This window comes from Oreochromis aureus, linkage group 11, assembly GCF_013358895.1.
Source record: "Oreochromis aureus strain Israel breed Guangdong linkage group 11, ZZ_aureus, whole genome shotgun sequence".
Classification (NCBI taxonomy): domain Eukaryota; kingdom Metazoa; phylum Chordata; class Actinopteri; order Cichliformes; family Cichlidae; genus Oreochromis; species Oreochromis aureus.
In genome coordinates, this window is record NC_052952.1 from 35,272,256 (window position 1) to 35,285,573 (window position 13,318).

General features: G+C 44.8%; 1 protein-coding gene across 1 annotated transcript; it reads right to left on the reverse strand.

Annotated features, from left to right (window-relative positions):
* Positions 1-116: 116 nt before the first annotated feature.
* Positions 117-12,532, reverse strand: mex3a (mex-3 RNA binding family member A). The gene is made up of 2 exons (XM_031748609.2): positions 12,040-12,532; positions 117-8,865 (listed from the first exon to the last, which is right to left on the reverse strand). The coding sequence occupies exons 1-2, from the start codon at positions 12,458-12,460 to the stop codon at positions 7,712-7,714; spliced, it is 1,575 nt and encodes a 524-aa protein (XP_031604469.1). The 5' UTR covers positions 12,461-12,532; the 3' UTR covers positions 117-7,711.
* Positions 12,533-13,318: the final 786 nt, after the last annotated feature.

Genomic DNA, 13,318 nt, shown 5'->3' on the forward strand with positions numbered 1-13,318 from the left:
ATTTAATACGATATTTGCACAGTGCTCTAGAATGACACGTTCCTCTGATCGCTGAAATTAAAATGTGACAAATCAGAACTCCCGTTTCAAAGGGGGGAAAAAACGACCATTATCGATTGGAGATCATTTCATTTTTGTTTTATTAGAAACATTTACAATACATCTTGAATCTTGGAAAAATAACAAAGAACCAGAACTAACATGGCGCAGATACAATAATAATAATTATAATAATAAAAATGTCTCCAAAAAATGTAATTCACAAAAAAACATGTGCTATAAGAAATAAACCTGCAATATCACATGCCTTTAGGGCATGGCACACTGTAACAGAGTTCAAAGACTTCTTTATTATTATTATTTTTTTTTATTTTCCCATCCATCAAAGTTGACGGTCAGCCACAGAGGGCCGCAATGGCAGCCCTCCTTCACTGTTCACAGAGAAACCAGAAACTATTGCCAGCTGATGCTGGCCCAAAAACTAATGCACTACAACCACTATTAGACCGGTATGAAACACTTCTACTGTGCTGGAAAAATTGGAAACGCTACCAAAGACAAACTGTCAGACTGCATCGGCCTCTCTGGAAACGGTTGCGAGTTTCACCAGCGAGCGCCACTTCAGTCCCCGACCTTTACATGCAGCAGAAAACGTGCATCTTTTTTGCCAAGTTTTTAAAAACTATCGTGTCTTTTACAAACCAAGAACTTTGCTTGCGACACGCAGGAATTAACTCAATCTTTCATCACTAAGCGGGGAACCCGGAACGTTGATGTGGGGACTGAAATGGACTTTGTCTGGCTCCAAACTCAAGTCAACTTTCCACTTTCCAAAGAGGCTCCAACTATGAAAATCTACAGAGGAGAAATGGCCCAAGTGTTAGTCACGCCTGCACCATTTCTCCCGTCTAAGTGACCATACAACATACATGCAAACTAGTACGGTAATGAATCTGTTGTGTGTGTATATGTGTGCATCTAGTTACATAGATCTACTACACAGTGCACTGTTGTCCCCTCCTAGATGCCACCACTTGAACTTCACCTAGTTAACCCATAAGAGAAAGCTTTGCTCCTTCGTCGTTGATCTCAAACTGTCTGAGTAGCAGATGTAGAAAAAGTATGAATGAAAGTGTGTACAAGTTATGCGTGGCCCTATTGGCGAGAGGGTCACAGCTGCTCATTCATCCCAAGCGCTGCAGTTGTAACGTGTTTTTTTTTTTTTTTCTTTTTTTCTTTTTTTTTAAACGTTTGATAAGTAAAAGCGAGTTTAGATTACAGAGGAAATGAGTAATGTGTTTCAGTCAGTAACATGGGGTTAGTTGAAGAGGGGAGAAGGGGGTTACAGCAAGCAGCACCACACAAAGAATGCTGATGCAGGAAAAATATAGAATTGAGGCACAAAATTGATGCTCTGTGACTAAAATATCTCCAAATTCTAAAAAATATTATATTATTTTCTGTAATTATTCCATTGTGAATGCACTGGTGTTGAAATAGTGCATGTCTGAAGTTAAAATTTAAGCTACGGAGAACTCTCGCTCTATTCACGTCATTCACCATGAAGTAAACGGACGAAACGAGTTTCCGTAACTTTCATAAATAAAACTTCTAAACATCTTTTCTCATTTTTACTTATTAGTAGAAACTGACTTCCCTGTGTTTAGAAATATATTAACTTCTTGTAATTTTAATTAAAAAACAAAATGTCTTGAGGTTACTCATAAATATGTTGCTTCATTTTTTTTAACTTTCCATAAATAACATCCAGATACTGACTTTTTTCCTCTGCTTTCTATGAAATAATAACCCATGTTAGCAAAATAGATTTGAGAAACTGTAATATGTTTTTTTTTATTCATTTTAAGTTACTTTCTATAAATGTATGTGGAAGAACTCAAATATAGTCTACGTTGAAAAAAACCTGTCGCAAATTCTGTCCAAAAAACAAACAAACTTAAAGCTCACTTGCAAAATTGACTAAAAGATAAGGAGTGCATTAAGTTTTTTTTTTTTCTTTTTTTTTTTTTTTTTTTTTTGTTCGTTTACATTCAAATGCATTGCTTGCTCAATGTGTGATTTAGACAGGTTGGTACAACTGTTTAAGTGCATCCATTGAAAATAAGGATTTCCTATCACTCCTTAAAAGGGATTCTACATAAATGCATAAAGACCTTTTTATACCAAGAGAAGAAAAACATCAACAGTTTCTACCATTACTATAATAGTAAGCTTAATACAATATTGTAAATAATACTAACAAGAACTTAATGAATCAAATCTCACGGGAGTCGCCCCCACCCCTCTGTACCTCCGCTTGGCTAAAATGTCTTTCATACTGGGTGAGCTGGACAAATGAAACTTACACTTTAGCATAATCTTAAGAATCATAATTAAACTATGTATCACTTAGTTAAACTACACGGTAAATATAAGACTTTAAACCAATGCTCACTTTAAGGTCTTAAAGCTTTTTATACACTCCAGGTATCAGGCTGATGAATGCTTTATCTTAACTTTTCCTTTCTGATAAATCTTACCTATTGTACTATATTTTTACTAGCATGCAGTTAAACTTTAGGATACGGCGAATGGCTCTCTGAACGAACGCGTAATCCCGTACGCTGTGAATTTCTGCTGGTTTGTCAGTGTCTGCACGATTCTTTCCATCTACTTGAATTTTCTTTTTTACCTTTTTGTCACAAGATTGGCAAAGTTTTTGTTTAGTTTTTTTCAGAAAGATTAAGAAAATCCCTGGACTGGGTTTTTTTTTTCCTCTTCCCAACAACCAGACTCATAGAAAAACTACACAAAGACTGAGGAAGTGCCAGGATGTGCTTTAAGCTGCTCTCTTTGGGGAGAAGTAAGTCTCTTAGTGGTGTCTCTGTAGTATTAATCCAACGACACTGAAACACGATATGCCTTCGTTTTCACCGATATCGATTAATTGGGCTTTTGGGTAAACTAACTAGAGATTATTCTTCATTTAGTAAACTCTTATTCTAAAATAAGTTAAATGATAAGTTAGCTCTCCTTGTATTTTTGTTCTTTGGCTATGTCTGACCCTTTTTTTTTCTTTCAAAAATAATGCAAATGAAAAGCGGGTGGTGCAAAACAAACAGAGCCAGAACTTATTACAATGTAAACAAAAGTAATCTCAGGATATGCTGTGAGTAATACGCCTGCCCCGTATGGACTTTAAAAAAGAGCATCAAGTGTAAAAAATCTAAACGTGTAGACAGCGTGTCCTGTCTCACTGCTGTTTGTTCATTCTCTCTGTTTGCAACCAAAGCCCTCAACACACGAGTCTGTCCCAAGTTCAGCCAGCAGCTGCTGCTCTTTCACAAACAGGACAGACCTCGTGCTGCTCGTGCTCCGGACGCTTTTATCATTTTCACACACAGTGAGATTTCCTCCACGTTGCAGAATCTACAGTTTTCAGTGCTTCTGAGGATTGATTGATTATCCAAATAACAAATGACCCTGATGATGAACACAACAAGAGCAATTACTTATCCCGAAGCTGTCACCAATTCATCACGCCCATGTTTCTACACTGGCATTAATCTATAAGGAGATCGAAGCAAATATAAGACAGAATATAGTGTTATTATCCTAATTTTTTTTTTTTAAAGAACTGAGCCGGCTCCTCTTGTTTATTGTCCCAGTATAGTCCTATTATTGCTTTTTGTCCTAATATACATACAGATTTCTTTCTTCATTAGGGGTTAGCTTAATACACATACTATTCATTTGAGTTTTTATTCAAGATTGGATTTATACATCAGCGACTTCATAATAACGTAGTGTCTGGTTAACTTTTCATCTATATATTTGGATGAAATACTAAGTTTAAATAATATTCTTACGTGTATGTATGGATCTATCTAATATACTATTATAGTAAATGGGATGATGGAACGCATATATAAAAGATTTACTCTCCCTAAACTCAAACGTTTTGAATTCCTTACGCTAAAACATCGACACTTTGTAAAAAATAATCCAAAGCTCACTCGAAGCAGGCTTTTGTCTGGATGTTCGTAACTGATACACATACTGTATTTACATAGATGCTCAGAGCGCCTTCCCATTTAAAAGTACTCATTAAGTTGTACAGCGTCTAAACTGGGAGAATCTCCAATAAGCCCTCTCTTCATTAAACCAGTGCAAAACTCAAAACAAAAGTCAACAGCATTGACTGAATGGATGAGAGGTCTCCCAAATTGCCACTAAGTACTACTGTAGTATTAAGAATAACAAGAACCACCATAACACAATGAACAAAAATGATAGGGAATCCTTATGTGCATGTCTTTCAGATTCTATGAAATATATTTCACCATCAGCGGTCGGTTTGGTATTAATCAGATGCGCGTGTTTTGTAATAAGGTGCTTTACTCTGTATTTGATGTAATGTGTTTAAAAAGCCTAATTTCCTGAATCCCTTTAATCCCCCACCCAAGCAGTTTGATTCACATTCTTATTTTTTTCTCCAAAAATAAGTACTTTAAAGGTTGTTTTAGGGAGTAGCGGTAGTATCAAATGTAGGGGTGTAACAATTCTCAAAAATCAGGGTTCGGTTCGAGGGCAGATGCCAAAAAATGGGGGGAGGGGGATCTTTTTTTGTTTTGTTTTTTTTCTTTTTGCTAGAGACCATTGGATCACAAAAAAACGAAACTAGGCGTTATCAGCTCCACGTGGGCATCACAGTATGGGAAGATGGAGCTGCGACGCGATACTGTGGACGTTTGTATCGCACTCTCAGAATTATTACACCCCTAATCAAAGGCCAAAGTTGCTACCTTGTACGCCAAAGTAATGGCAATATTTCATAAAAAATATTAAGGCAGAAAATAAAACATTTTTAAAAAACAGAATACGAAGTTCAAAGAACAGTGTCATACTGCTTTGAATGTGACGTTGAAAGCTTAGGCCAAACCACTGTGCAACTTATCCATCCATAAAATCCTAACTATTCTTTGTTCCTACGTCTGATAGATTTTAGGGTTTCCCCCGAGTACAGTGCTTTCCCTGCAGTCCACACCTCATGCGAGTGGTCTGCCTTGTGTGTTGTTCTTTGTTTGTTTTTAAAGGAAAGGCCTTCTGTGGGCTGAAGACACAATTTGATATTTTTAATCGGGTTTTTTATTTGAGACAGAAGCCGAGTTTTAATTGTTCTCCGGTGCGATCTGAGAGAGGCCTGCTGAATCACCGTCGTCACTACGCATGGCGCACATGTGACAACAGCTCGCTGAAAGAGTCAAACGATCAATAAAACAGCACGATCTGCAGGGTCTCGTGTTTTTTGGAGCCTACTTCTCTCCTTCTCCAACCAAAACGAAACCCCTCCACCCCCATCATTCAGCAGCTTTAATCCCTACCCCCCATCCGCTCTCCTCTAGCCCTCCGAAATCCCCAGGCTGGGGCTAAGGCAGACGCAGAGGGTGTGTAATTTGATTCAGCATGAGTGCTAGTTAAATGGGGCGTTTCCTCTGCTTTTCTGTCAATTACAATTGTCTGATTTCATTCTGGAAGCTTAACACAAGTTGGGGGGTTGCCATTGGCTGAAACCTCGGTGTCCATAGTGAAGGGGCAGTTGCAGGATGTCCCATACAGTAGCGAGCTGACATGGGGAGGGAGCCCAGAGGTAAAGAGGGGCGGGGGAGCTTTGTGGAAATTTTGATTTGGACTGGCGCTGTCACACAAACAGGACCCCATCCAAAATTCAGGGTGGTGCAGCTGGATAATGAAGACGAGGGCTGGGGGTAAAATCTGTCTTTTGCAGGTGAACATTTTCAAATTGTGTCACATCAACGGTAAAAACGCGTTACTGTCGTGTCTCCCGATAACTGTTGATTTTTTTTATTTCGCTCCTTAGTCTCCCCTTATTTCACAGGCGCTGCCAGATTCAGCATTCAAATTTTGTGTGTGTGTTTTGGGACAAAAGAGTCCCCCCTTTTCCTCACTGGGGATGGCTCGGAGTAGCAGAAACGGAGAGGAAAAGAGGGGGGCGGAAGGGGCAAGGGGAAGTGGAAGAAGGGGGGCCCTCTTCACCCAGCTGCACGCAGACCGTCCAGCCCCCTCTGTGCTGGCTAACATCGGGGTGGGGTGGTAAGGGGCTTGCTGAGGGACCCTGCCACACGGTCCGCACCTGGACCAGCCCATTTGCCTAATTATGAATGAGTGGATCCAGGCCGTGTCCGAGCTTTCTGCAGCCCACGCTGCTACCGGGCCCAGACAATACACCTCGCTCTGAGAGACGCCTTCGAAAGCAAGCGATCGAACTGTAAGAAGGGGGAGACATGAAAGCCACTCCCAAAGAAAAAGGAGAAAGAAAAGGGGGCTAGGCGAGACCTCCAACTCGGGGTCACAGCCACAGTGTGTCATGAAACACCTGCTCCTGTACAGCTTTGCTAATTACAGGGGAGACAGCAGGCCCCTCGGAGCTCGCACATAATGCTGTTAGTGGTGGGCACGAAGAGTGGGGATTACTGACTCGGGACTCTGTATTTTACAGTGTCAACTATTTTAATCTGCTGCTGATTCAGGGAACACTTTTACAATTTTTACTCGGCTTCTGTCCACATGCTAATTCTCCTCCTTATTTACAGTGAAACGCTCGTTGACTGGAGCTCGTGCTTTGTCCTACATTGTTCGGCGACTGTGGCCAAATGACCACCACAAAACAATAAAGCGCGGTTAAGGTGGCTTTGAGACAAGTCCATCGGGGAGACGGATATCGAGAAGCAGCCAACTGGATGAATTCCAAGGCTTTCCGCCTCACAAATTAAATCAGTGCTTTAAGCCAACCGAGGAACCACATGCTTTTCAAGTGCCACGAGGAGCAAGCATTACTGAATCTTTTCAACAAACTGCAGTGGCCAAAGTTTAATCAATGGCTACTGGAAAGAGACTTTAACTGATACTTTGTACAGCCTTCATCCATCTCTGTGATTAATGACGCCGATAAAATTCCACCAATTAGTATAAATAAATCATGTAACGAGCCATCCCTTTTTTTTAGGATTATCTGGTTTCTAAGACTCTAAAATAAAAGGCTGCTTTTTGTTTCCTTTGACTAGAACCAATCTATTCACATTTTCATTTTTGCCAAAATATTTTGGACCAATTATATCAAATCACAATCACAGTTCGAGGCTGAATTCACCTTCACATCTGCTCCTGAAATTTCAAGGTATGATTGACAATCCTATTTTAGACCAAGATGATTGTAAGGTGCAATGAGAAATCTTTTTTTTTTCCTTCTAATAACAACAGTGAGTTTCTGGGTTAGTCAGGTGCAGACTGGGTACCTCAACAATCATCTTCTTCCTTCAATATAAACCCACTTCACGGTAAAATAAAAAATTTGAATAATAAAATGTTCACATTACTGTCTACCTCTGCCTTCACTGTGATTCATGAATGAAAAACAGCAGCAGTCAAAAAACTGAAAATGCAAGGTACTATACTTCTCTTATAAACAAAACTTTTATAAAATATATATGCATATATATATATAAAAGAAAAACTTAAAAATATTTCTTATACTTTTTAGTAAAGCAAGCAGTGCCTTCTAAAATATCTGCTTGATTGTTTTTAAATTTTCTGAAAAACCAAAATGTGTATTATAATAATAATCATAATAACAGTAAATAATTATCGAACAAACACTGACAAAACTAATGATAAAAACTGACATGGTTCCTTAAGAGAATATCCGGATGGCCTGTGTGACCTGGGTGTGGCACACTGGGCACTCCGGGTGGTTGAGCTCACAGATTCGGATGGCACACTCCATGCAGAAGAGGTTGTGGCCACAGGGCACCAAGGCAGCCGTCACTTTGCTCTCAAAGCAGGTCATGCAGTCCCGCACAGTGGCCGGCGGCGAGTCCGGCACTGGCAGACGGCCTGGGAAGCCCTCGCCGGCTGAGGTGGGCTCGCTGTGGGCGCGGCGGGCCTGGGCGTGAGGTGAGCCGGATACGGGCACAATGCTGGTGACTGAAGAGTTGTTGGTGGTTCCGCCTCCACAGGGCTCGGGTAAGCCAGGGGAGAGTCTGGTTAGGGGCAGCGGGAGGCCTCCGAAGCTTTTGGAGCGCTGCTGGGCGTAGAAGGCCACCTGTTTGGGGTAGTCGGGGTCACCCCAGCTCTGGGTACCGTCAGATCCAAAATAAGAGCAGGGCTTCTCTCCAGAACTGGAGAAGTTGCCTTTGTTGTAGATCCCCCCTCCCTCGCTACCTCCTCCCCCTCCTCCTCCAACCATGGCATCTGAGAAGTTTTGGCGGTAGCTGCTGGTGAGAGGCTTGCGCTGGCCCCCCTGCAGCCCCCACACCTGCTGTAGCCGGCTCTCCAGACCACCGCTGCTGCCCGCCGGACTGCTCCCCCCATTCGGGCCCAGACAGTCATTCTCGTTGTTGTGGTCGTGCAGGCCTCCCGTTCGAAAGGCGATATGTGCTTCGATCTCCTCGCGGGCCCGCTCGGCGTTACTCGGGGAGCCTGTGATCTCAAAGACCGGGTCGCGGTCCCGACTCGGGGTGACAATGTAAGTGCAGGTCTGCTGCTGGATGCGTTTTATAGTGGAGCCTTTAGGCCCCACCACCAGCCCGACAACACGGTATGGCACTCTCACCTGAATGGTGGTCTGACCTGGCAAAGGTGTGGGCGGGGAGCCGCTAAAGGACACTCCCAGCTTGTTGCGGGACGCCCGCAGCATGGAGAAGTGCTCTGCAGCAGAGATGATTTCACGACGGGCCAGTGCAACGTCCTCCTTGCGGCCAGTGATTAAGAACACAGGTTCCTCTCCTCTGACGGGGGTTTTGATGTAGGTGTTGGTCTTGGCCCGCAAGGCTTTGATCTTGCAACCTGCAGAGACACCGACATACATTTTAAAATGAGTAAATAAGACACATCGGCTCAATTCGGGGACACAAATCAAGTTAAAAGGGTTACAACCAGGAACACACTTGATCAGCCTGAGCTGAAAGAAAAGCTCGTCTCTGCTTTGTCCAGTGAAAATTCTGATGTTTGTGCTGCTTATGACCACTTTAACCTAATGTCTTGGAGGCCAAAGCAAAAGCTGAGTAATTACCATGATTTATGAGAGTTCAAGGGCGTAACCATTAGTGTCTTTATTGAGAGGGCCTTTTTATTTGCACTAAATCAAAACTTACTAAGACGCATGGTGCAGAGGCACCGGCCACCGTGGACACGGCTGTGGCAGATGCCGTGTGTTTTCACTGTACTGGTGAGCAATTACTTTCTGACCTCTCCTTGAACTTGCCAGACAATACAGACAACCCACATATGCTTCATTTTTGGGCCACTTATTGCTCTGCATTGGTCCTGTTTCTGATCAGTGTGGAATAGTTTACTCTATTAAATGCTTTTAAGGCAGACTCTTAATGTGAAAGAGTGCAGGTTAATGTCATTTCAGGACGAATCACCTGACATTGTAATGGGACAGAGGAGGATACAGGCATATAATAAATCAGTAATTATTTAGGAGGATTGCCAGGAACACCTGAGGTCAAGAAGACAATGGTAAGAGAAGACACAGCAGTTCTGTTTGGATTACACCTCATTAACATCACACAGGTTTGTATTCAAACTCTGCCGGCTTCCTCATTAAGATTTCTTCCTTTATTGACACATTAAATGTGCTTCCCTTGTGTCACTGTGGCTGTGTGGACAACATCATATTCAAGAAAATCACCCTGATCTCATTGTAACAGAGTCCAGGTGCTTCAGAGCTCGCAGCGTGTCATAACCAGCTGAATATCACAGCAGCAGGTATCAAAAGGTTTAAAGACACCTGAAGGTGAAGCAGAGTATCTCCCTAATGCTACTACACTGACCCACTTTGTTCAGGGGCACTGGCTTCCCAGGAACCGCTGGTACACACAGAAGGGTGGTGATAACATTCCTCATGCCCCAAATTTGAACATGCACTCTGCGGTCATTGCCCGGCGTTGGCCTAATAGACCTGCTCCTGGCACAGAAGGCTCAAAGAACGATTCTTTCTCTCAAACTAGATTTTAAATTTTAATTAGCTGAAATTGATGTCTTGATGAAAGAAACGTATGTAAACAAAGAAGGCAAAAGCCAATTAATCACACCCAGAAATTAAGGTCACTGTGAAGAAATGCAATTTTCAGCTGCGTTAGCAATGAAGTGTGATTCAAAACAAAGCCACCCGTGATCTGACGAGCTCCAGCGTAAGGTGGAGAATCAATGCCTGCGCCTCTGACAGGAGAAAACAATCATACCCACCCCTTTCTCCAAGACAGGATGCTTGGTTTGCCAGATTCACCAGACGGGCTCTGAGCGGAAGGGGGTGTGTATGTAGTGCCAGCTAACGAAGGGCCCAGATCAAAAGCAGCTCATCTCAAATTCCCCCCACCCCACCCCAAATCAGCACTTCTTCCTGGTCTAGGCTAAAGGGCCCTCTTGCTGCACTTGTGCACAGTGGATCCACCCTCTGTCTGTCTTCGGTTAGCCCATTAAAATTCAAAACTTACACTTCAGAGTAAAGAACGGGAGCCGCAATGGGAGATGTGGGGGGGCTCAGCGGCACACACTAAAGCCACGTTACTACAGCAGCGAAGCAAGAAAGGGGAGTGTCACTGAAAGGAGCTATCACAACTCCTGTTTGTTTTTGTTGGCAGATAAATCGGGATTTGCTGATGGGACCTCACCCACCCTGCAGTCATTGTGCTCCTCTCTCTGTCCAACCCCCTGATTTCTCCCCTATCCTGACAGACAACCATGTGGCATTGAGAGTGTGCAGTGAAGTGGGGCTCATGAGGAGTCCCTTGTGTTGAGCTCCAAGGCGTGACTCCCATTCAGCTTTCAGATGCTGTACTGCCCCCCCGTTTTTCCCTGCCCCTCTCACCCATGGGTTCATCACAGCAGTTACCAATGAATGCTCCATATGAACACCAGGGTCCCTCTTTTTTTTTCTTTGTTTTTTAAACTTAAGTTCAGGCTTGTTTGCGACTACATAATGAAAAAAGCATGTATGCAGCCAAACAGCCGCTTAACTGCAAATAACCACAAACAATATCAATATTCTGCTTCTTTTCTCCTCCCAAAAACAAAGAAGGATTCCCACCTTCGGGTGCAACTTCTCGCTGAGTCACCCCTTTAAGACGATCCCGTGTGCCAAGCAGCAACACTGTGTTAATGCGCCCCTCCCCTCATCCCCCGACTCACACCTTTGTTTGACAGCTGCTGTCATTCAACTTCAGCTCTTTGTTCAAGAAAAAACCTCCAACTGTAAGAAAAAAAAAACCTGCAACGTGTCTGGAATTGAACTTTCCAACTCCCTCATCTGAGGAAAAAAAAAACCCCAAAAAAACAAAAACGGTGACCACGCTTCGCTCTATTGTCCAATTGTGTCACTGGGGCAGTGCGCAACATAAACAACGAGCAGAATAAATTTAGAAAGGAAGAGGGGGAAAAAACATCCACTCGATTTTTGAGCCCAGATGTGTAATTTCGCTGATTTTCCTGGCCATCGGCTCGCACCGAGAGACATTCTTGTGTACACCAGCCGCACGTTGCCTTTTTGAACAGTCTGGCGCGTCTCAGACGACAAAGGAAGCAAGTGCTCTCCCTGCTCCAGTGTGTGTCTGTGCGCTGACATTGATGGCGTGGATGTAGAATAATTCGCCCGGGAGGGAACGGGTCTCTCTCCTGCTCTCTCCCTCTCGTGCCTCCGTGCAAATTTAGTCCAAAAAACGAGGCTAAAGCTGCGAAACGCCTCGTTTCCGACTCTAATCATGAGTGCACGAGAACTTGTAACATTGTAAGCAGGAAAAGTGGGAGGCTGGCTGATGTCTCGGGGGAGTAGGGAAAAAACACACACACGCACACACACACACAGACACACCACTCCCTTTTCTTTGTCAAATAACACCAGGTAACAGTTGGAGAACAAACAACAAAGCACACGGGGACGCACGGCGGGGCGCATGCACTGCTGTCTGATAAAAGCTCAAGTTTGGAGGGAAAATGACCCGCGAGCCAGCGGTTTACCTTGTCTCCCCACTATCTCGGCCACATGTTCAGAGCTGGGCACTGGGACGCATTCTGTTATGTTGCAGCCTCGTCCTTTCGTCTCACTTGAGGAGCTCTCGTACAGGGCGCACAACTTGCTCTTGCCTTGCAGAATCGCCGTGTCCCCGCCGCCGCCGACGCTGTTCGTGTGGTTGTGGTGGTTGTTGTTATTGTTGCTCCGGTCCTGTACTCCTGTTGTTGGGGCTCCGCCGCCGTCCTCGCCTTCCCCGAGCCCCAGCAGAGACAGCTGGCCCAGCGCGACCCTGAGGGCACGGGAGTCGTCTTCCTCCTCGTCGGGCGGCACAAGGAGACCCTCGCTTCCGAAGCCGGAGCCGGCCAGATCCCTGCCGTAGCCCCCATTTTTCTCCATGATCCCTGCTAGAACCAGCAGGCTAGGCATGGCTAACAAAAGAGTGTGTGAGACAAAGACAGGGGAAAGAGACTGGAGAAACAGCACCCGTGCCGCCTCCTCCTCCTCGCCCCCTCCTCCTCTCGATTCCCCCCTTTGCGCTAGCCCCTCCCATAGACCGGCCCCCTCTCTCTCTATCCGCTAGACTCTCGGTACAGTAGTCTCTCTCCGAGCTCCGGGCAAACGGGACACAAGGCCGTCTGCACACAGATGGGGCTGGGCGATGCGTTGCTCCACCCAGTCTGGTTTACACAGCTTCCCCTCCTCGCCGAGACAAAACGAGCCGCCCTCCCGTTGTACCATTCCGTCTCAGGTTCACGAGCATGTGGCAGCTCGTGTTCCACGCAGAAAGAAAGAGACACGGCTCCTCACTGCTTCACATCCCCGCACTGCAATCACATGAGCGGAAAGGTACGGCTCCGGAGCCGCAGTGTAGCCCGAGAGCCGCATTTTTGTTTGGCCACTTATGTAAGGACGGGCAGCCGGGATGTAAACAGTTGCGTATTACAAGGTGCGGGCACAGTGCGCACATGGCGCTCAAAGGATGATGTCAACTTTATGATGAGGCGGTTTCAGAAAAGCGGCGGCATCTGAGATGAATTTAAGGAGTTGGTGACATTTTTCTTTTCTTTTTGGGGGGAGGGGGGTCCGCCCACCTCGGTGTAGCCGTGCTTTGCGGCAGGTCACCGCGCTGTTGTCTCCGGCGCCGTTGCGCATGAGGATGTTATGTAGGCTATATAGGAGGCAAGGGGGGGCGGCGTCTGTGGGGGGGGGGTGAGGAGAGGGAGTTGTCAGACAGGCGTTGCAGACCCTATGCAGTGGGGGGAACATGAGAACAGCATTTCCCCT

Coding starts and splice junctions, on each gene's coding strand:
- mex3a (XM_031748609.2), bottom strand. CDS start 12,460: ATGCCTAGCCTGCTGGTTCTAGCAGGGATCATGGAGAAAAATGGGGGC. Junction 8,866..12,039: donor CGAGATAGTGGGGAGACAAG/GTAAACCGCTGG, acceptor GTGTCTCTGCAG/GTTGCAAGATCAAAGCCTTG.